Source organism: Triturus cristatus, chromosome 4_2 (genome assembly GCF_964204655.1).
Source record: "Triturus cristatus chromosome 4_2, aTriCri1.1, whole genome shotgun sequence".
In the NCBI taxonomy this organism is placed as follows: Eukaryota; Metazoa; Chordata; class Amphibia; order Caudata; family Salamandridae; genus Triturus; species Triturus cristatus.
In genome coordinates this window covers 223,431,347-223,453,489 of record NC_140586.1, presented here as the reverse complement: position 1 = coordinate 223,453,489, position 22,143 = coordinate 223,431,347, and the positions used below count along the sequence as shown (strand labels likewise).

General features: G+C 47.1%; 1 protein-coding gene across 1 annotated transcript in view; it reads right to left on the bottom strand.

The window, feature by feature from the left end:
* DMC1 (DNA meiotic recombinase 1) overlaps nt 1-22,143 on the bottom strand; it is a 703,667-nt gene that overhangs the window by 294,624 nt on the left and 386,900 nt on the right. The window contains exon 9 of the mRNA XM_085600074.1: nt 7,185-7,258. Within this exon, the coding sequence (XP_085456200.1) occupies nt 7,185-7,258 (74 nt within the window). The remainder of the gene's footprint in view (nt 1-7,184; nt 7,259-22,143) is intronic.

Below are 22,143 nucleotides of genomic sequence, written 5' to 3'. Positions count from 1 at the left end.
TCATCGATCAATCCATCCACTCTGCCATCCATCCACTTTGCCACCCATGCATCCACTCTACCATCCATCCATCCGTTCATCCATCCATCCATCCAAGCTGCGATCCATCCATATAGACACTCTACCATCCATCCATTCCCTTTGCCATTCATCCATCAGTCCATCACCTTTGCTATCCATCCATCCATCCATTTTGCCGTCCATCAAGCCGTTCTTTCACCCAGCCATCCACTCTAACATCCATCCATCCACCCATCCACTCTGCCATCCATCCATCCACTGTGCTATCCATCTAGCCACTCTGCCATCCTTCCATCCCCTCTGCCATTCATCCATCAACTCTGCCATCCATGCACTCTGCATCCATTCATCCACGCTGTCACCCATTCACCCTGACCCATCCATCAACTCTGCCATCCATCCATTTATCCGCTTTGTCATCCCTCAGTCCACTCTACAATCCATGAATCCTTTGTGCCATCATCCATTCACTCTGCTCTCCACTCATCCATCCATTCATCCACTCTACCATTCATCCATCCATCCATTTATTTATTTATTTCATTTATAAAGCGCACAAATCACTCCATAAGGGTATCTCAGCGCTGGAGCCACACAAGTGAACGAGGAGACTGAAATATAGAAAAGAGAAGTCTTCAACATTTTCCTGAAAGCCAGGTCATCTGTGCATTGTCGCATGCGGAGAGGAAGATCATTCCATAGGCGCGGGGCTAGATGGTAGAAGGCCTTCCCGCCTTGTTGAGCCTTTTTAATGTGAGGGACCGTGATAAGGGCTTTGTCTCCTGAGCGAAGGGCTCTAAGAGGAACATAGTTGACAAATTTGGCATTAAAATAGCTAGGGCCTAATCTGTTTATGGCTTTGAATGCCAAGCAGCATATCTTGAACTGGATCCTTTTACGAATGGGTAACCAATGCAATTTCTGCAGCAAGGGGAGGGAGGCTGTTCTAGAGGGGGCATTGTCAACTAAACGGGCCGCTGTGTTTTGGATAACCTGTAATCTGTGTATGTCCTTTTCGTTGGCTGAGATCATCAGCGCGTTACAGTAATCTAGGCGGCTCAAAATAAGTGCCTGTACCAGCGTTTTCCTTGAGGACATAGGTAGAAAAGGGAAGACTCTTCTGAGCATGCTAAGGTTATGGAAACAAGCTCCAATAGTGGAGGAGACATGGTCTCTCAGAGTAAGTTTTTGGTCAAGTCTAACTCCAAGGTTTTTTACCACAAGTTTAGGGCAAGGGGTGGGACCTAGTTCCTCAGGCCACCAACTGGGCGACCACAACACAGAAGCATCACCAAATAGCATTATTTCGGATTTGGTAGCGTTAAGTTGGAGAAAATTCAATTTAATCGATTCAGCTATGGATTTCATACCTGCGCTAAAGATGGCTTGAATGTTCGGGCAGGATTTATCAAATGAAAGGAGTAGCTGGGTGTCATCGGCATATGATATAAGAATGAACCCCAGTTATCTCAACAATCTAGCTAGGGGCGCAACATAGACGTTAAATAAGGTAGGGCTCAAGCATGAGCCCTGGGATACTCCCTTGGTAACCTTGGTTGTCTTAGAGTGAAAGAGGCCTAGGTTGACTGTCTGTGATCTATCGGATAGGAAGTTGGTAAGCCATTTCAGGGCATTCCCTGTGATACCTATGTCTTCCAGTCCATTGAGTAAAATATAATGGGATATGGTGTTGAATGCTGCGGAAAGGTCAAGCAGCACCAAGAGCACTGCCTGACCCTAATCCAACAGCATTCTGATGTCGTCTGTGACTGCCACCAGGGTGGACTCAGTGCTGTGTCTAGGGTGGAAACCGGATTGTGAGGGGTCAAGACTGTTAGTAGATTCAATGGATAGTGAAAGATGTGTATTGATATGTTTTTCTAAGATTTTGGTGCGGAGGGGAAGGAGCGAGATAGGTCGATAGTTAGTGACATCATCTGGTACGATTTTGAGATTCTTTTTGATTGGAAGTATCTGTGCTGCTTTCCAATCTGAGGGGAGAGCTCCATCCCTCAAGGAGCTGTTGAGAATATTACATATGGGGTTGGCAAGCTGTTTGGCCAAGGTGGTTGTCAGTTTAGCCGGTATTAGATCTAATGGGGATCCTGATTTAGCACCTTTTAAGTGGGCTTCGGTATCTTGTTCAGTGAGAAGTGGGAAATTTTCTAAAAAGCTGGTTGCCGGAATAATGCGGGGAACTTCAAGTTCTAATTTAGGGAGAGGAAATGTGGACGAGGTGATTTTATTATAGATCGTGTCAATTTTCTGGGTGAGATGTTCAGCGATATTATCGCACAGAGTTTAGGACGGTACGAAAGCCGTGTTGCAAGCCGAGGGGTTAGTGAAGGTTTTTAAAATCTGGTAAAGGCATTTCTGGGAAGTTCCAGCTCGTTCTAGAGAGGCACCGATATGGGTTTTTCTTGCATTTTTTAGATTGCAGTGGTAGCGGCTAAGAGCCATCTTAAATTTTTCTTTGTCAGAAGGGTTTTGAGAACGACGCCAATGGCTTTCGAGTTTTCTACATGAGCTCTTTTCTAGCAGCAGGGGGGCCGAGTACCATGGGGCCTGACGGCGTTTAATGATAGTAGGACATTTTTCCAGGGGGGCTAAAGTATCTAATGTTGCCCTTAGGCTGGCATTAAAGGGGGCAAGACGTTTCTCTACATTATCGGTGTCCGCGTGCCGAGGAGTGTGAAAAGTGCCTGCAAAGAGTAAAGGTGTAATAGAGTTCCACTTCCTATAGTTTTTTTTGGGATCGCATTTGAAAGTGGAGAGGGCATTTTGAGTTTTAATCCGGAATTCGACCATGGAATGGTCGGACCAGGTCAGAGGAGTCGTGGCAACATAAAATATGTCGGGAGAATTAGTTAGAATGATGTCTAACGTGTGTCCTGCCAAATGGGTGGGGTCTTTATTTATTATGGTTAGGTCGATTTATCCATTCATTAAGTCATCCATCTATACACACATCCACACTGCCATCCCTCCACTCTGCCATCCATTCGTTCATCCCCTCTGCCACTCATCCATCAATTCTGACATCTATCCACCCACGATGCCATCCATCCATCTACTGTGCCAATCATCCACTCTGCCATCTATCCATCCACTCTGCCATCCATCCACTAATCCACTCTGCGATACATCCATCAATCCACCCACTCGGTTGTCCATCCATTCATCCACTCTGCCATCCATCTATTCACTTTGCCACCCAACCATCTTCTCAGCCATTCATCCATTCACTCTGACCTTCACTCTGCCATTTACTTGTCTGTCCATCCATCCATCCATCCACTCTGCCATCCATCAATCCACTCTGCAACCAATTCATCCATCCATTAACATCCATCCATCCACTCTGCCATCCATTCATCCACTCTGCCATCCGTAATCTATCCACTCTACAAGCCACCCATCCTGCCAGTCATCTATCCATTTGTCCACTTTGCCATCCATGTACCATCCATCTATCATCCATCCAGTGATGTAACACAGGCCTCTGCAGCCGCCGTGGTGCGGGGGCCCCTAAGGTCCAGGGGGGCCCCCTCAGCACAATACTCTGGCTGGAGAGTTCCTGATTGAGTTCAGAGGGGCCCCTCCACGTACCTTGCAGGGGGGGTCCCCTCAAGTTTGGTTACGCCAGTGCATCCATCTTTCTACTCCGCCATCCACTTACTCATCTTTTCTCCCACTCATCCATCCCTCTACTCTGCCATCCTTTCACCTCTGTGCATTCACCTATCCATTTACTCCCATTCAGCCTACCATCCATCCATTATCTACTCTGCCATCCTTTCTCTTGTCCATCCGCTATCCATCTATCCTGTTACCTGTCCATCCACCTATCCATCCATCCTTTTACTCTACCATATTTTCACTTATTCCTCCACCTCTCCATTCACTCATCCATCCATCCCTTTACACTGTCATCCTTTCACCTGTTCATTCACTCATCTTTTCACCCACTCATTCATCCACATACTCATTCATCCGCCCACTCATTTATCCAAACTTCCTTCTTTTCATACTTCCTTCCAATAATTTCTTTTTCTATTTTATTTACCCGGCCATCGCTTTTCCTTACTACTGCTTTCTCTTCTATGGACTCTGCATTCCAGCGTTAATGAGAAGCTTTTGTCTACCAGGCCCATAAATAACTCCATCCCCACTGTAGCTGCTAAAGCAGGGGGGTTCACTATGCTGTTGTTCCTCAGCGTCCTCCACAGTCTTCGGGGGTCAGTCAGGGGCAGATCTTGTTCTGTTGGCTTGGCCTGCTGGCCACAGCCTCACTATTGTCTAGGCAACGTCCCAGACTCTTTGACAACTTAGTACCGGTAGCCCTTCCTGGCATACAGGTTTGCTGCGGTACGTTAGAACACAATGCAGCCTCCCCCGATGCAATCACCCACACCACAGCGACCCTTCCTGGCATACAGAGTCGCCACTAAGGTGTTCACGCATCCAGAGAATGAATCCTAGTGCTCTGGTCACACAATTCCTTCAACAGTAGCCCCCTCGGGTATACAGGGTCACCGCAACGAGTCAGTACGGATTTGCACTCCCCTGCACAGTGCTCAATACACAGCTCAGTCCAGGGCAGCCCTCTTCATACATACGGGGGTGCAGAAACAATCTTGCATATGACTAACGACCTTATTGGTGCACAGCCGTATCTTCATATCTCCCATGGGAGCCCCCACGTTAGGGCTCCCCACTGGACCTCACTCCCTCCAACGCTGTCCTCTTCCACACAGGGCACACTGGTCTTGGCAAAAGCTGGTGCTCCCTCCAGGGCAGGAGGTATTGGGTTCCCTTTGTGATCTCCCCCTCATACAGCAGAAAAACTAACAGGTCTTGGCCCCAGTACTCAGCACAGGCAGAAGACTTGCAGAGCTTCCCCTTCTCACACAGCCCATCTGGCTACTTGGCATATGATCAATTTTTGGGATCTCAACGTCCCCTTCATATAGCCCAGTTCCAGACACCACATGTGATTTAGGGTTTGAGTTCTTGAAGTAGGGTTCTGATTCTTTGAAGTGTACACTTCTCTTTCTCTTCCTTCCTCTTAAAAGACTGTCTGTCACAGCAAGAAAGACTCAGAAGCTGATTATTCCACAACACAGGCCATGGGAATGACTAGAGTTCACACCTGGATGTCAGCCACAGTGATGTGCGCTTTAAAAGGTTAATCCTGGGCTTCCAACCCCTTTCTTTATGATTACCTTATCAGCCCCATCTTCTTCCTGAGATGTGCCCAGTCCATTTCTTTGTGATCTATCACTGAATCAAAGAGCACCCTTCTGAAGTATATAGGGGCCGTCTCTGTCTCTCTCCCTTCCTCCAGTGTGTCCCACCAAGCTCACAGGAATGCAGCAATACACAAATATGTCTGGGGGATTCCTTTACTCCTCATGTCTTCACCAGTCAGGCCCAGGCTTCCAAAAATGGCACCCAAGTCCTTCTTGTAATGTACCACTGCAGGCACACTTGCACTCAGTGTATATTCACAGCACACCTACTTTCAGAACTGTTACCTCCATGCATTGTGCCATCACAGACACACATACATTCAGCACACACATTCCATCTACACACACTGTTGCATACGGTAGGTTTTCTATATTGTACCATGGTGTGCTATTTGCAAACACACATTGCCAGCACCCACACTGATCACTACACAGTATGCTGCCACCACTGCGCTCATGCTACTTAACTGTTGCGGAAGGCGGTAGCCTTTCACCACTATGAGGATAGAGCTTTGGGCACCCCTCCCAGGCCAATTAGACTGCAATTTGTGAGACAGGCATATGTCATGGTGCACACACATGATCAGTGTTTACCTATGACAAAAAAACAGCATTAGGGATCTAGAAAATGGTACATTTGGGCACTCAAGGCAGTGCTCTACAGTTAAATGGTGATAAAACTAAAGACATTAGGGAATCTGACCATGTATTCGTTAACTAAGGTTATATACCTACTGGTTTGGCGATTCTAAACAGTCCATTTCCCATTGGATTGTGTTCTTTATTTTACTGTGTTACAGTAGTGCCAACAAGACTCTGCCCAGTAAGCCCACAGCACATTCTAAAGAGTTAGGGCTGCTATTGTAGATTTATTAATAAACATTTCCATTGCACATATTTGTTAAGCAGCTACTTGAAGGTCTGTAAATACTTTCACGAGGTACTATTGCCTTGACATAGATTCCAGAGCAGATGCCCAGGTGGAGCAAGCCTCCCATTTGAATAGTGCACTGTAGGTCTTTTTCCTTTGTATCTTCTTCTCTGCCTTTTATAGGGTTTTGTCCGTTATAGGCTACTCTAAATTTAATTTTCACTAAAATAGTTTAAAAAAATAAAAGCACATTTTTTAGATATGCTTTCTAAAAAAAAGTGGTTCGAGAACCCATATGTGGGTGGCCTATTCAATGGTTATGCCTTATTAAGAAGATGCCCTATGGGAGAAGCTAGTGAATTAGTTGAATAAACAGTGGACAATAAAATCAGCAGTCAGGCGAGAGGGGCCCAAATCCCAGCATGTTCCTGGATGATGTGACAGCTAGGCAGCTTCACGGAGTGTTGTGCAGCAGCTCCATTAAGGTGCAAGCATGCAGTGGCTGACTGATGTACTGAGTGGAAAGGCCACAGACTGATAGTCACCCAGAGTCAGAGAGGGTAGTAGGTGGCGTTACAGGGGCTTGCCCTGAGTTTCCTAGGGATAAAAGCTGTTAACAAACTGCTGACATCATCCTTCAAAGCTGGAGCTAAAAGCAGCAACTGGAAGCCTAAGGGCAACTGAGAGGGCAGCAGAGCAGAGAACATCGGCATACTACTGGGAACCTCTGCGCACTACAGCACAAAGGAACAGACCTGACCACTCAGTGGGGCAAGAGGTCTAGAGACAATATATATAAATCAAGCTATTGCCAGCAAGGTGAAGCACTTATTTGAATAAAGGAATCAGTGCAATGTACTTACACCAATGACCAAAGAGGAAAAATCAGGAACCATGAAGTGGCAGATTGAGTGTTTGAGATATAGGTTGTCACTTCCATACCCAGAGCTCAATTTACTTGTAACATGAATACAATGATTAAACCCTAGTGGCAGAACACATCAAAAGGCCAAAGCATAAACATTTGCAAAGATACCTACCAGGAGTTTGAAGATTCCTGCCTCCTCGTGGAACTTTGCAGCAACGTAGTCGAGCAGCTCCATCTGATGCTCACCTTGTTGAAAGATGCAAGGACACCCGAGAGGGTGAAGGTTAGAGACAGATGTGACAGAGGCAAAGTACATCACACCTTTACACTCACACACGCACATGACAACCAAACCTTAGGGGTAACAGTGACCATGTTCAAAATCAGCAAGGTCAAGGATCCTATTAAATGAAAAAGACTGTCCCTTGTATGGCATGATTAGTTGTTCCTATTTTGAGTTTATATTTGTTGAGAATTCCAGTGAGGTTTTTCAGTGTTTTACAATGTTTTCAAAAATGTAATGGGTTGGGGGTTTCCCAGTATCTATAACAAATTTAGTTTTTAGTTCCTTCCTTTCCTTGTTCATTCTTGTAGTCAATTCCACCTTTATCCTATTCTGCTCTTAACTCCCTTCTTTGTACCCCTTCCCTGAATCTATTTCAATTAAAATGTAATTATTTCTTTCACCTTAATGCCTCATTTTCCAGCAGTCAAACACCTCTTTCCAGCAATCCAGTCGCACGCCATGTGAAGTATGTGCATGGCTGGAGATCTTTTAGGACCTCATTAAGATCGGATTGCAGCAGATAAAAGATTATTAGTGGGCATTTAACACACATACCACTACATTATTCTTCAAACAATTAGCAAAGATCAGCCAAATAAAGATTTCTATTTACATTAGGTATGTGTTTTTGGGTTGCTCGGTGATCTTTTATTTTGAGCCAGTACTTTGTCTCTAGATACCAAGAAGAGACTAGTATAATAAATGTATTATTACTATCTGATCGTGGTCAATACCAACTCTATCTGCTCATAAGAAAGAAACCGGTCAAGGAATCAATATGTATTTTATAAACTATAGTTCCATTGGTGACAGCAAACTGCTGCTGTTTGAAGCAGCTGCTGAGGTAGTAAAGAAACGTTACGGCTCTCAGCATGTCCTGCATCATTTGCCTTTGCAGTTCACACATTGAATGAAGTTTATTACATTGTTGGTATGTGCTTATAGCATTCTGTGTTTATTTGAAAGCTTGTGTGAGGACCACTATTATTGATTTTTAGCAAGCAAGTGGGCCTTTGTTGACTGCAAAGCAGTGTGGTGACTATGCTCTTGCCGGCATGTGTGAGAGTTGCACAAGGCACTTTATCTTTATGTTAAAGGCAGCGTGCATTGTTCTAGTGTACTTTCTATCTTGAGAGAAAGAATCCATTTATTCATTTACAGTGGTTTGCATGAGTGTTTTTGCTAAGTGTCAAGCCTAGTGTCAACACTATGGGCCCGATTCCGATGCGGTTGGAGCTGTTCCGACCGCATCGGAATGGCCCATTCTGATTCCTTCCCAACCAACCCATTTTGATAGGGTTGGTCGGAAGGGAATCTGAATCGGTTTTCTGAATGGCCTCCGATGGGCTCGGAGAGACCGTCTGCCATTCGGAAAGCCTGCAGTTATCCCGCAGCTGACTCTTTCCAGCCGAGGGATTATGATGGCAGCTTTCCAGCTTCCCACTGCCTTTCTGTGCTGGCCTTTCAGACACAGAAAGGCATAGGGAATCTGTAATTGGGGACCCATCAGCATAGCCCCCATGGGTGCAAGGCCGCCAAATTGTGGTGCCCTCCTATTGATCCCTCCACCTGGTGGCAGGCACCCTGAGGTGCCTGCCACCCTTGAGGTGCCTGCCACGGAGTGGCACCTCTGCTCTTTGAAATGAGAGCAAGCATTCGTAATGCATGCTCCCATTGTAAAGAATAGGATTACGACCGAACAGGGTTTGGTCGCATCCTACTTCCTGAACTGGAACCGACAACAGGAGGTCGTCCAGTTCCTGTTCCAAACTGATTTCGGACAGACTCCGTCCGTCCAACATTGGAATAGGGATGGAAAAGTTCTTAGCCTGTTTCTCTTCCAGATGAATCCTCCTTAAAGTCTAAGTAGTGAATAGCCTTGCCCATGTACGGGGATCTAGGATCACTTACCAAATATATATATACAACTGTACGTATGCACATGGTTTTTTTTAATGGAAAAGGAATGGTTTCTTACCTGTAATCCTAGTTCTTCTTTAGGGGAATCTGTATTGAAATCATAAGCACTCAATAGTCCCACCCACGTGTAGGGACCCCAGAAAACACTTTCTAAAGTTAAACTTTATGTAACTTTTTCGCTTTTCTTCATAAAGGTCAGAAAGCACATGTGACATCAATGCATAATTTAGTAGCCCAAAAATGCTTTATTGCCAAATCTATTAATTTATTATAAAAGCTGGGAAAATACATAAAGTTCTGAAATGTCACTAGAAAGGAAGCAAAGTGCATTTTCAGAAACATCCTTCACAAACCCTTTTTGCTTTCCTTTAAAGTGAATGAAAGGGCAATGTTGCTGTATAGCTGCAGCAATGTTAGATTGAAAATTGACACTCGCCTTTCAGGGCACTTAGACCTCCAGTATCCTATCATGCTCTATAGGTAGACATTTTTTAGGCATTGATTGTTGCAAAGGAGACTTTAAAAGAAGAAGATTGCAGCTATCCTTTGGCCAATTTAAGTAGATATGGAAGCACTACCTCTTCCTGGCAGGCAGCAGGGTCCAACTCGTTGTGAGCAAACAAGATTCAGAATCTCTTTCACTTAAAGGAGTAGGAAGCTCTTGTAGATAATTTTCTGGCTTTCTTCAATATGTCCATGCTCTCCCGAGGGACCCTCAAGTGGCCATATTGTATGAGTTCAGGAGCCAGGTGTGCGAAAATAGGGTGTACTTTATGTAGTGGCTTTGCGATCTCACAGTGTAATACACTTACCGACCAGATAAGACCAGTTGGGTTTGTTTCTAAAACTCTCTAGCTCTTTAACAGAGCAATGTCAGAGGGGGCGCACCCAGAGAGGCACGTTTTTCCATATCCTATGGGACTGCCCAATAATACAAAAAGATTGGAGGAAAGTAGTTCGGATTATGTCGGAAGTGATAGAACAGGAAGCCCCCTGGACGCCAGGTGGCATGTATTGTGCGTCTCTGGGAACAAAGCTGGCCCAAGTATCAAAGAACCTGGCTACAGGTGGCGGCAATGGTTGCCAAGAGGAACACTGCAGGGGCATGGGGAGCGATTCAGCTGCCGAAAGTATCCCAATGGAAGAGAGATATGGATTGGTGTTGTGCAGCAGAAAAGACAATTTAACAGAGCCGGGGATGCCCCAATAAATGGGAGAAAATTTGGCGAGGGTGGGAAGAGTATAGGAGATATGGGGGCATAACATGGCTAGGTGGGGAGGGGTGGGGGGAGGTAAAGGTTCTACAGGTGGATTCAACTTGCATGTACGACTATTGTAGCGTATCTAGGAGTTGCAACTTGTAAAAGCCACAGAGAAACGTGTAATTCAACCTATAATTATGTAAATGTATATGGATGTTGACACTTGTTTCAATAAAAAGAAGTTTAAAAAAAAAAACTCTGTAGCTCAACCCTTGGTAGCTGTGGCTCTGATCAGCAAGGCTTATACAAAGGAACACATATAAAGTATTTAAATAACAATAAAACAATTACAGAAGAAATAACTTGAACACTCAGGAAACCAGATATCAATTTATTTAAAAAAAAGGCTATATTTATACATATTTTTAGACATCACAATGAAAAAGATCCACCAGAGGGTTTTAGAGATATAGATTTTACAAGATACAGTAAATGTGCATGTTTACTCAACCATGAACAAGCATTGGCAAATTCAATGCATTATACTCTAAGAAACTTTTTGAGAAAAAACTTTGGCTAGTTGTATTGCAGTCGGTTAGAGTTACTTTGGTCAAGTAAGGTCCTCAGAAACAGTTACCTTGGTCGGGTGAGCAGTCTTCAGTCAGTTCCAGGCACTTTTATCCTTTGCTGTAGGTTCCTATGGAAGCAGTATTGATGCAAGGGATGCAGTTTCTCAAGGATGCTGTGACTCCTCGGTCCACGGAGGGGGTGAGGCAGTCATGGCCATGGGATCGACGTCCCTCGAAGTCCTGTCGGTCTTCGCAGATGTCCAGTTGCCACTGTGCTACCAGTCACCCGGTATCGCTGTCACAGCCAAATCCTTCCAGGGTGATTACTCATCTTCTGGGCGATGAAGCTGCACTCTGACGACTCTCCCAGGTCCAGGGGACTTGGGTGCAACTTTGAGCATTGAGTCCTAGTCTCTGGTGCTGCACAGCAGTGGTTGTCGGAGGTGTGAAGATTCTGGGCTACCAATTTGCCCCAGCAGACTCCTCCAGCTGTTGTGGCCTTGTGCTATGAACAGGAGGTCAGCCATCTGATCCCTGGAGTCACTTGCGTCTGGGCTCTGGAGACGGCTTCTAGATGAGCAGGACAGAGCAGACACAGTCCCTCTCCTTTGCTAGACCTCAGGTTCAGCCCACATCAATGTAGCCTCTCTCTTCCATGATGCAGCGGGGCAGTCCTTCTTCGGTCCGTCTTCCAGTCCAGTCGAGATCTGAGTTCTGAGTGCAAGGGGTGCCCTACTTATGCTCAGAAAATGCTGTCAGGGTAGGATGCAGTCAGTAGCCAATGGGCTACAAGGTTCCCTTCCTCCTGATGACCACTTCCTGCAAAATGTAGCATCTTTTCTATCCCAAGATGCACCGTTTTGCCCACTTCCAGCATGGCAGAACCCCTCTCCCGACATCCTGAGCTCCCTCACCCAACGCAGAGTTGTGGCTACCAAGGAGCCTACACGGCTCTAAAAAACTGGATTGGGAACTGGTTTTCCCTGTCCTGTCCCTAGTGCCAGCCTGTCTACCTAAAGAATGGAGCAGCCCCTCTCCCAAGTGTTACCCCTTTGCCCTTCAAAGGCGGCTTCTCTTTTGAAACTCGCCTTTTGGGCCAACACCCATGTGGCTTCCTGCAGGAAGGAGGCAACACCTATCCCCAGTGCAGACTTCTATTGTCTCCTTTTCTGGGAGTCATTAGCACGCTTCCCCAGGAGGGAAGAAAGCTGTCTCAGGGACAGGCTCTTTGTGCAACTGTTAAGGGCACAGGAGACTAAAGGCAACAAAGTGGCAACTTTATAAAAGTTGAACATTGCCTTAGGCTGCATTAGTTTCGACTTGACAATCAAGTCGGGCTTAATGTAACAAGTTGTTTGATATGTTGGAGTATCAACATTGGTCACACATTTCAGGAGTTAGCACAGATGAGGGGTCAGCGTGTAACCCTATACTCGCCAATGGGGCGACCAAGTTTTTTCACAGTCAAAACAACAGTTTCATGTTTTTACTGTCAGAACATGTAAAATACATGGTCTGCTCGGGAAATATGCTGCACCCTGCCTAAGGGCTTGGTAGGCCTGCCATAGGGGTGACTTACACATATTTTCTTTTTAATATAATTTTTTATTAGAATTAAGGCACAGATTCATCAATACAATATCACATTCAAGTTCAATTGAAATATACCATAGCGCCGCAATAGGCATAACTCACAATTAGTCCAAGAGTTGGAGGTCCCACTATTACAGTGTCAATTCGGTACCATATCTTTTGCAAGAAAGTGTAGATCTCTTCACAGATGGTATTCAATATTCATAGATGACGAGCATTTAAATATTCGGCAAACCCCTGTTTCAAGCGTTCCTCATCTCCATATCTTCTGATGGAGAAGTACAGACATCTCCTCTGTAAGTGTTCCACTTGCCCCATTTCCTATCCCATTTTTTGGGGCAGCCCTGCTGTTTGTAGACCTTTTTTTCTGCGATCATGCAACGATCCATTTCCGCCACCCACCCCACCGTCAGTGGCCGTGCGATGGATCCCCAGTGCATTGCGACAGCTCGCTTCACCAGTAAGTATCCCAGTGCCACCCATTGTTGCTCTAGTTCTGTCAGGTCGGTGGCCTCCCATATATTAAGAATCCCCATTTGTGGTGATAGCTGAAGGGGTTTTCTCAGTGTGTCTCTCATTTTATTGATGGCACCGTCCCATAGAGAGCGTACAACAGGGCATTCCCATAGGATGTGATAGAAGGTACTATCTTGGCCGCATCCTCTAAGGCATAACACATCTTTTCGGTGTCCTATTTTGGCCAGGAGTACTCCGGATAGATAAGATCTATGAAGTATTTTCAAATGTATGAGTTGAAAGCGATGATTTATTGCAGTTTCCCTTGGGGACATTAGTGCAGTTTGCCACTCTTCATTGTCTAGGGGTCCTAAGTCTGATTGCCAGCGCTACCGGAGGGCTTGGAAGGACACTTACACATATTAAAGGGGGAGGCTTGGCTTGGCAATGTTTTAAAAGGCAAAGTCGGACTAGCAGTTCGAAACGACTCTTCCAGTCTGCAAAGGTGGACTGGGAGACTTGTTTTACCTGTGGAACACCTTGGGTGGCCCAACCGGTTCTGCAATCCCTGGGGTAACCTTCTAACTTACATGCCCTGGATACCGTTGGTACCATATACTACGGATTTATAGGTAAGTTAGCTTAAGCCAATTGGGTATATGCAAATTCAACAAGCATGTTTTAGGGTCATGGCACTGGCACTGGGGCTGGTTAGCAGGCCTCAGTGCACTCTCAGAGTCAACAACCAGCAGCATGAGTCCAAAAAACATGGGGGTGACCTTACAAAAAGAGGCCTTTACTTACACCAGATTGCCAAGTTCAAGGATTGCAGGTTGGGGTGCAGTACTTTCGCAGAAGATTTGGTCTGCACAACAGTCTCCTGTGTGGTCATTCTGATAGATGGAGAAAATCCATGAACAATTATTGATGGGGCCATTCCGGAGCAATAAGAATAGTTCTGGCTTTCGATTTAGTCAGCTTGATGATTACTGTTGCCAATAGGGGAATGGGAGGAAGGAATAGAGAAGTTTGCCTGACCTGTTGATCCAAAGGATATTGCCCAATGTGCCTGGCTGATAAAACTCAGAGGGGAACTTTGGGTATTTCTTGTTTTCTTAATATGCGAAGAGGTCTATTTGAGAGAAACTCAGTTGCAAAGATGTCTTCCAAGACAGCTTTGTTTATGACACATTCATGGTTCTCTAGGATGGTTCTGCTCAATAGGTATGCTTGAACATTCTGGACACCTGGTGAATGAACAGCTGTAATCCTTAGGTTTCTGGAAACTAGTTGTGAGGAGGAGGAGGCGGGGCTTACCTTCGGGTTACCCTGGAAAGAACACTCCGGCGTTCTGGGTCAGCAGAATGCATCCTGGGACTTGAAGGACGAATCGAGCCGACAACAATCAACGTTCCCATATGCTGTCTCTTCACAGAGAGACCACGAGAGGAAACCGGAAGGGGGCGGAGATGGACTCGGAAGGGATTCTCTCATCCCAATGACAGGAGGACGAAACAGGAAGGAGTGTTTTTGGACCAATGGCGGTGAAGCAGCACGAGTGAAGGAGAAAGAGAACAGAGACTTCAGAAGACCCGTCGAGGACGACGCGGAGACCCAGGAAGACGCGGAGACTGAGGACGACCGGGAAGGAGACGAGGATCCTAACGAACAGTGGACCGAGGAGTGGTGGTGTCCACCGGAGGAGGCTGGAGAGCGGCTGCAACTCAGGAGAGTTGCGGCGGAGCCGGTGAGTCCTAGCATCTCATGGGACAAGGGGGAGGGTGAGCGGGAGGAGGGAGGTGTATCTAGGGAAGGGCACGGGTAGCGCATTGAAGGGCTTCGCATTACAGAAGTTCTTGTGTATAGCGCAACATTTTTTCTCTTAAAACGTGGCACTTCTATGTACTGGTACCGGCAGAGAGCACTATATTTTTTCCATTTCCCCGTTTCATTTTTCGGCATGTGTCCAACCTCAGAGCTTTAAGACACGTTTTCCTTTCCCCCTCTTTAAATCACCATACCTTAAAGGTTGTCCCTGGGCACACCCTCTCAACCGACCTCTAGGTGTGGTGTGGTGACTGGTAGAGACTGAAAAACCCTGATTAAACAGAGTACCTGACAGCTCTCTTTTCTCTCCTCTTCTATGAGCCTCCGGGGACACACCATCAGGACCAAGTAGGAGCCCGGAACATCTACCCCGGAAACCCCGTCCAGCTCAACCCAGAGTGAATATGGAGAAGAACAAGAAGAAATACACTCTGCACAAATTGATAAACCACTTTCTGATAATAAACAATGTACTTTTGGGAAATATATTCAGCCTCCTCGTCTGTTTATCAAAAAGCTCACCCACACTAGTCATCGCAGATTGTTTCAGCTTCCAGGGACAATGTTCTGAATCTTGCCCTTCCCTGCTTCTTCATTTAATGCATGGGTGTGGTACTGACCATCAAGGCAAGCAGGGAGTTTGTCTTGAAAGATGAAAAAAAGCCTTCAGGGCTAAATTCCCCACTCTTACCTCTAGGAGGTTGATGTGGTATGTCTGTTCCTTCTGGGACCAAGTGCCTTGAATCCAAAGATGATTCTTATGAGCACCCCAACTTGATTTTAAGGCATCTGTTGCTATCGCCTGTGTTGGGATGTCTTGATGGTTGCTTATTCCCATGAGCAGATTCTAAGGAATACACTAAGCAATTGCTCTTCATGTGTTGTTAAAGTCATTGTATCTTCCTGTTTGCCTGAGAACTGGTCCAACTGATCTTCCAGACATTGTTTCAGAGGTCTCATATTTAGGTGCACATTTGGTACTAGGAAGGTGCAGGATGCCACTGGCCCCAGAAAACACAATATTTTCCTCACTTTTGGGAGGCCTGTTTTCTTCAGATTGTGACATTTCTGAAGGCTAGATAATCGTTCTTCTTCTGAAGGAAATACTTTGGAGTTTCCAGTATCCAACACTGCTCACAGATAACAGATAGATTATATTGGGATAGAAATAGATTTTTCGTGATCAACAGGCCCAATCGGTTAAGGGTGATGACTGCAATATGGTAATGATAGCACGCTTCTGATATGCTGAAGCTTTAATCAGACAATAGTCTAGGTAGAGGTTTGCCATGGTCTTTGAAAAGGCCCTGGATCATGCTTCAAGCCAAAAAGAACGACTTTGTAGTGGGAGTTGTCACCTCTCACTGTAGATCTCAGGAATGTTTTAATATTTTTTGACTGTTTGTATATGGAAAATGGCATCTATATAGCATAGCCAATACTCTTAATGGAGTTGAGGTAGATCTGATACAATCAATCGGGGTTCTTATAGAGTGCGGCTAATCACCCATTAGGGTCTCAAGGCGCTGGGTTCTGCAGTTCAGTCAAAGATGTCCAGTCTAAACCAGATTGGTCGCACACTGCTACACCTACCAGGCGTGTTCCCCAATGAAAATGGTCCCTGAAGGTCAGCGTCGGCGGATACACCTATGCTCGAGTGTGAATGCAAGTATGCGTGGCGTGTGCCATCCCTGGACACGTGTTTCGAGGTAGTTGCCTCTCGTCAGCAGGGAGTAGGAAAATGTGTGGGGTTGCTGTGTAAGCTGCTAAAATCGTTATCAGGTCTAGTACCTCTCCTAGCGTGCAGGTGCGTTACCATGAGTCCGTCGACTCCACCGGCTCAAGGGAGCCTGAATATAAAGTTAAACCAGATTGGTCGCACACTGCTACACCTACCAGGCGTGTTCCCCCAATGAAAATGGTCCCTGAAGGTCAGCGTCGGCGGATACACCTATGCTCGAGTGTGAATGCAAGTATGCGTGGCGTGTGCCATCCCTGGACACGTGTTTCGAGGTAGTTGCCTCTCGTCAGCAGGGATTAGGAAAATGTGTGGGGTTGCTGTGTAAGCTGCTAAAATCGTTATCAGGTCTAGTACCTCTCCTAGCGCGCAGGTGCGTAACCATGAGTCCGTCGACTCCACCGGCTCAAGGGAGCCTGAATATAAAGTTAAACCAGATTGGTCGCACACTGCTACACCTACCAGGCGTGTTCCCCCAATGAAAATGGTCCCTGAAGGTCGAGAGGTACTTTACCTGATAATAATTTTAGCAGCTTACACAGCAACCCCACACTCTTTCCTACTCCCTGCTGACGAGAGGCAACTACCTCGAAACACGTGTCCAGGGATGGCTAACGCTATTCACACTTGCACTCACGACACGAGCATAGGTGTATCCGCCGACGCTGACTACAGGGACCACAGTTCTTTGGGGTAACACGCGGGTAAGTCAGCAGTGTGCGACCATTTGGATTTAATAATTTAGTGGCTCTCTGAGCCGGGGAGTCGACGGACTCAGGTTACGCACCTGCGTTGCTACGAGAGGTACTTTACCTGATAATAATTTTAGCAGCTTACACAGCAACCCCACACTCTTTCCTACTCCCTGCTGACGAGAGGCAACTACCTCGAAACACGTGTCCAGGGATGGCTAACGCTATTCACACTTGCACTCACGACACGAGCATAGGTGTATCCGCCGACGCTGACTACAGGGACCACAGTTCTTTGGGGTAACACGCGGGTAAGTCAGCAGTGTGCGACCATTTGGATTTAATAATTTAGTGGCTCTCTGAGCCGGGGAGTCGACGGACTCAGGTTACGCACCTGCGTTGCTACGAGAGGTACTTTACCTGATAATAATTTTAGCAGCTTACACAGCAACCCCACACTCTTTCCTACTCCCTGCTGACGAGAGGCAACTACCTCGAAACACGTGTCCAGGGATGGCTAACGCTATTCACACTTGCACTCACGACACGAGCATAGGTGTATCCGCCGACGCTGACTACAGGGACCACAGTTCTTTGGGGTAACACGCGGGTAAGTCAGCAGTGTGCGACCATTTGGATTTAATAATTTAGTGGCTCTCTGAGCCGGGGAGTCGACGGACTCAGGTTACGCACCTGCGTTGCTACGAGAGGTACTTTACCTGATAATAATTTTAGCAGCTTACACAGCAACCCCACACTCTTTCCTACTCCCTGCTGACGAGAGGCAACTACCTCGAAACACGTGTCCAGGGATGGCTAACGCTATTCACACTTGCACTCACGACACGAGCATAGGTGTATCCGCCGACGCTGACTACAGGGACCACAGTTCTTTGGGGTAACACGCGGGTAAGTCAGCAGTGTGCGACCATTTGGATTTAATAATTTAGTGGCTCTCTGAGCCGGGGAGTCGACGGACTCAGGTTACGCACCTGCATTGCTACGAGAGGTACTTTACCTGATAATAATTTTAGCAGCTTACACAGCAACCCCACAATCTTTCCTACTCCCTGCTGACGAGAGGCAACTACCTCGAAACACGTGTCCAGGGATGGCTAACGCTATTCACACTTGCACTCACGACACGAGCATAGGTGTATCCGCCGACGCTGACTACAGGGACCACAGTTCTTTGGGGTAACACGCGGGTAAGTTAGCAGTGTGCGACCATTTGGATTTAAAGATGTCCAGTCTATTGGATTCCCTATCTGGTCGTGTGATAGAGAACGCACCAGTATTGACCTTGGATGTGGAAACCTGGACAACCAGACTCTCTGGTGTGGGGTGCTGGGTGAGAAAAGCTGCCAAGGAGGTATCAGGCAACTGTCTTATGCCCAGGTGCCCTTGTGCAGGGATCGGCCCATATCTCGAGCAGGACATCAGTGAGTCCTTCATTAAAAGGGAGGAAAGGTTCAGAGGGGCTGAGGTGGGAAGAGGTGTGGTGCAGCGGCCAGGGCGACTGACTCCGGAACCTGGGGGCTCACGGTTCGATCCCCGGAGCCGGCGGCAGATCAGCCCAGCACCATCTAACCCTGGGCAATAGCTCGCTTAATCTTCCCGACGACCCCCAGCGCTTGACACCCTCGGGTAATTGATTGCGCTTTATGAATACTGGACATTTACATTACTACCGGTTGAAGCACCTCTGTCAAAACATTTGTCTTGACTGTCACCGAAAACAACGAAACATACAGGATCTCATCCGCCCTTCAATCAATCAATCAATCAGGGAATTGTAAGCGCACGGGGTTCTTATAGAGTGCGGCTAATCACCCATTAGGGTCACAAGGCGCTGGGTTCTGCAGTTCAGTCGAAGAGCCAGTTCAGTCAAAGATGTCCAGTCTCTTGGATTCCCTATCTGGTCGTGTGATAGAGAACGCACCAGTATTGACCTTGGATGTGGAAACCTGGACAACCAGACTCTCTGGTGTGGCGTGCTGGGTGAGAAAAGCTGCCAAGGAGGTATCAGGCAACTGTCTTATGCCCAGGTGCCCTTGTGCAGGGATCGGCCCAGATCTCGAGCAGGACATCAGTGAGTCCTTCATTAAAAGGGAGGAAAGGTTCAGAGGGGCTGAGGTGGGAAGAGGTGTGGTGCAGCGGCCAGGGCGACTGACTCCGGAACCTGGGGGCTCACGGTTCGATCCCCGGAGCCGGCGGCAGATCAGCCCAGCACCATGTGACTCTGGGCAATAGCTCGCTTAATCTTCCCGACGACCCCCAGCGCTTGACACCCTCGGGTAATTGATTGCGCTTTATGAATACTGGACATTTACATTACTACCGGTTGAAGCACCTCTGTCAAAACATTTGTCTTGACTGTCACCGAAAACAACGAAACATACAGGATCTCATCCGCCCTTCAATCAATCAATCAATCAGGGAATTGTAAGCACACTTCTCACCCATGAGGGTCTCAAGGTGCTGGGGGGGGGGGGGGGGTATGCCGCTCCGTTCTGCCGAAGAGACAGGTCTTGAGAGTCTTTCTGAAGGTGTTCAGGGAGGGGGCGCATCTGATGTCTGCTGGTAGCTCGTGCCAGCTCTTGGCGGGGATGTGGGAGAACGATCTTCCGCCTGATCTGGCTCTGTGGATGCGCGGGGTTTTCGCCAGTACGAGGTTGGATGATCGCAGGCCTCTTTTGGGTATGTGGAAGTTTATTCTGTCGTTGAGGTATTTGGGTCTGTTGTTGTGCAGGCAGTTGTAAGCGTGAGTGAGGATTTTGAAGGTGACTCTCTACTCCACGGGGAGCCAGTGGAGTCGCCGCAGGTGTTGGCTGATGTGTTCGTGCCGGGGAACGCCGAGGACGAGTCTGGCCACGGTGTTCTGTATTGTTTGCAGTTTGCAGAGTAGGGATTTGTTGATGCCGGTGTAGAGTGTGTTGCCCTAGTCGAGTGTGCTGGTGATGAGTGCATGGGTGACTGTTTTCCTCGATTCGGGGGGAATTCATTTGAAGGTCTTTTGAATGATGTGGAGGGTGTTGAACCAGCTGGAGGTGACGGCGTTGACCTGTCGGTTCATGGAGAGCAATGTATTGAGTACGATGCCGATGTTCTTGGCGTGGTCTGTTGGGGGAAGGTGGGCTTCCGAGGGCGGTGGGCCACCAGGTGTTGTCCCATGCTGAAGGGGTCATTCCAAGGATGAGGACTTCTGTCTTCTCGGCGTTGAGTTTAAGGCAGCTGTTGGTCATCCAGACTGCCACTTCTTGCATTCCTCTCTTCAAGCTGAGTTTTGCGGTGGTTGGGTCTTTGGTGAGGGAGAAGATGAGCTGGGTGTCGTCGGCGTAGGATACGATGTTGAGGCTGTGTTGTCAGACGATGTCTGCGAGGGGGGCCATGTAGATGTTGAAGAGGGTCGGGCTCAGAGATGATCCCTGTGGGACTCCGCTGGTAATGTCCGTGAGGGCGGGGAGGAAGGGCGGTAGTCTGATCCTTTGGTTTCTTCCGGTGAGGGACGAGCGGATCCAGTCTTGGGCAGCACCTTGTATGCCGGCGTCATGTAGTCTGGTGATTAATGTGCAGTGAGAGACGGTGTCGAAGGCTGCAGATAGGTCGAGGTCCCTGGTCCAGGAGGGTGCAGATGTCGTCTGTGGCGGCGAGTGGGGCGGTCTCGGTGCTGTGGTTGACTCTAAATCCAGATTGGGACGGGTCGAGGACCACCATAGCTAATGAAGCCCCTTCCTCCGTAGCCACAGTAGGAGGAGAGACCAGGCCAGTGTCTGGGGAGTTGTCAAGACTAATGGCATTCGCTAGTGCCTCATACCAGTTATTTTGGGCCTCATCAAGGGGGAAGGATACTCCCCATATCACTACTCCCTAGGCCTGTGGTTAAAGCAGGCCCTGTCTCGACTCGGAAGGTCGATGTTAGAAATTGGGTTATTGGTTGACTGGAGTGTGAGTCCTGGTCAAGCAACAGTCACAATCCCTTGGGTGAACCACAAAAAGTCACTAAATTAACCCGTGCTTAATCCAGGGTACCATGGCGCGAAAAGCAATCCGGCTTAACTCAAGAGGCAATATGTAAAGTATTTATGCAGAAGACAAACAGTAATAAAGTGAAAACACAACACAAGAAAAATCACCAAGCAATTTAGAAAATAGAGTACATTGGTTAAATAAATTGATGCCAAATTGACATAAAACCAATCAGTAGAACTGGAGTTATGAATTTTAAATGTGTTTAGTAAAAATAGGCACCTAAAAGATCAAAGAGTCAACCGCAGACATCAGAGTCTCTCGAGACCAGGTCAAAGTCGAAAAATATGGCCAACTGAGATAAAGTGCGGTTTGGATAGAAGCAGTTGATTGTGCCCGGTTAGCGCTTAACTTCGGACTTATAAGAAATTCTGTGGAAAAGTGTCTGTGAAGATAATGTTCAGCAGGGCATGTCTGCATGAGATGTCCGAGGAGGGAGCATCATCGTCGGATGGCCTTAGGCTGAAGCCGCGATGAAGATTTCTACGTTCAGACTTAGTCATCGAAATGGAAGTAGAAAATCTCCAGCGGGATGACGCAGAGCTCTGTGGTTGAAAACAGATCCACAAGATTGGATACCCCTTTGATGAAGGACCACTGAAAATGATTTGCTGCTGCAGAGAAGAACAAAGCAGAAGAAGCCACAAAGTGATTCTGACCAGTGGTGCACTTCGAGCAGATAGTCGGGCAGGTTGGTCCTGGTCTCCTCCTGGTTCTCAGAGCAATTTTTGGCCAAACAGTTTTAAAGTCCTCAGTTTTGGGAAATTGCCATCTGGGCAACTTTAGCACCACAACCAAGTGTCCAGAACTGATGGGACA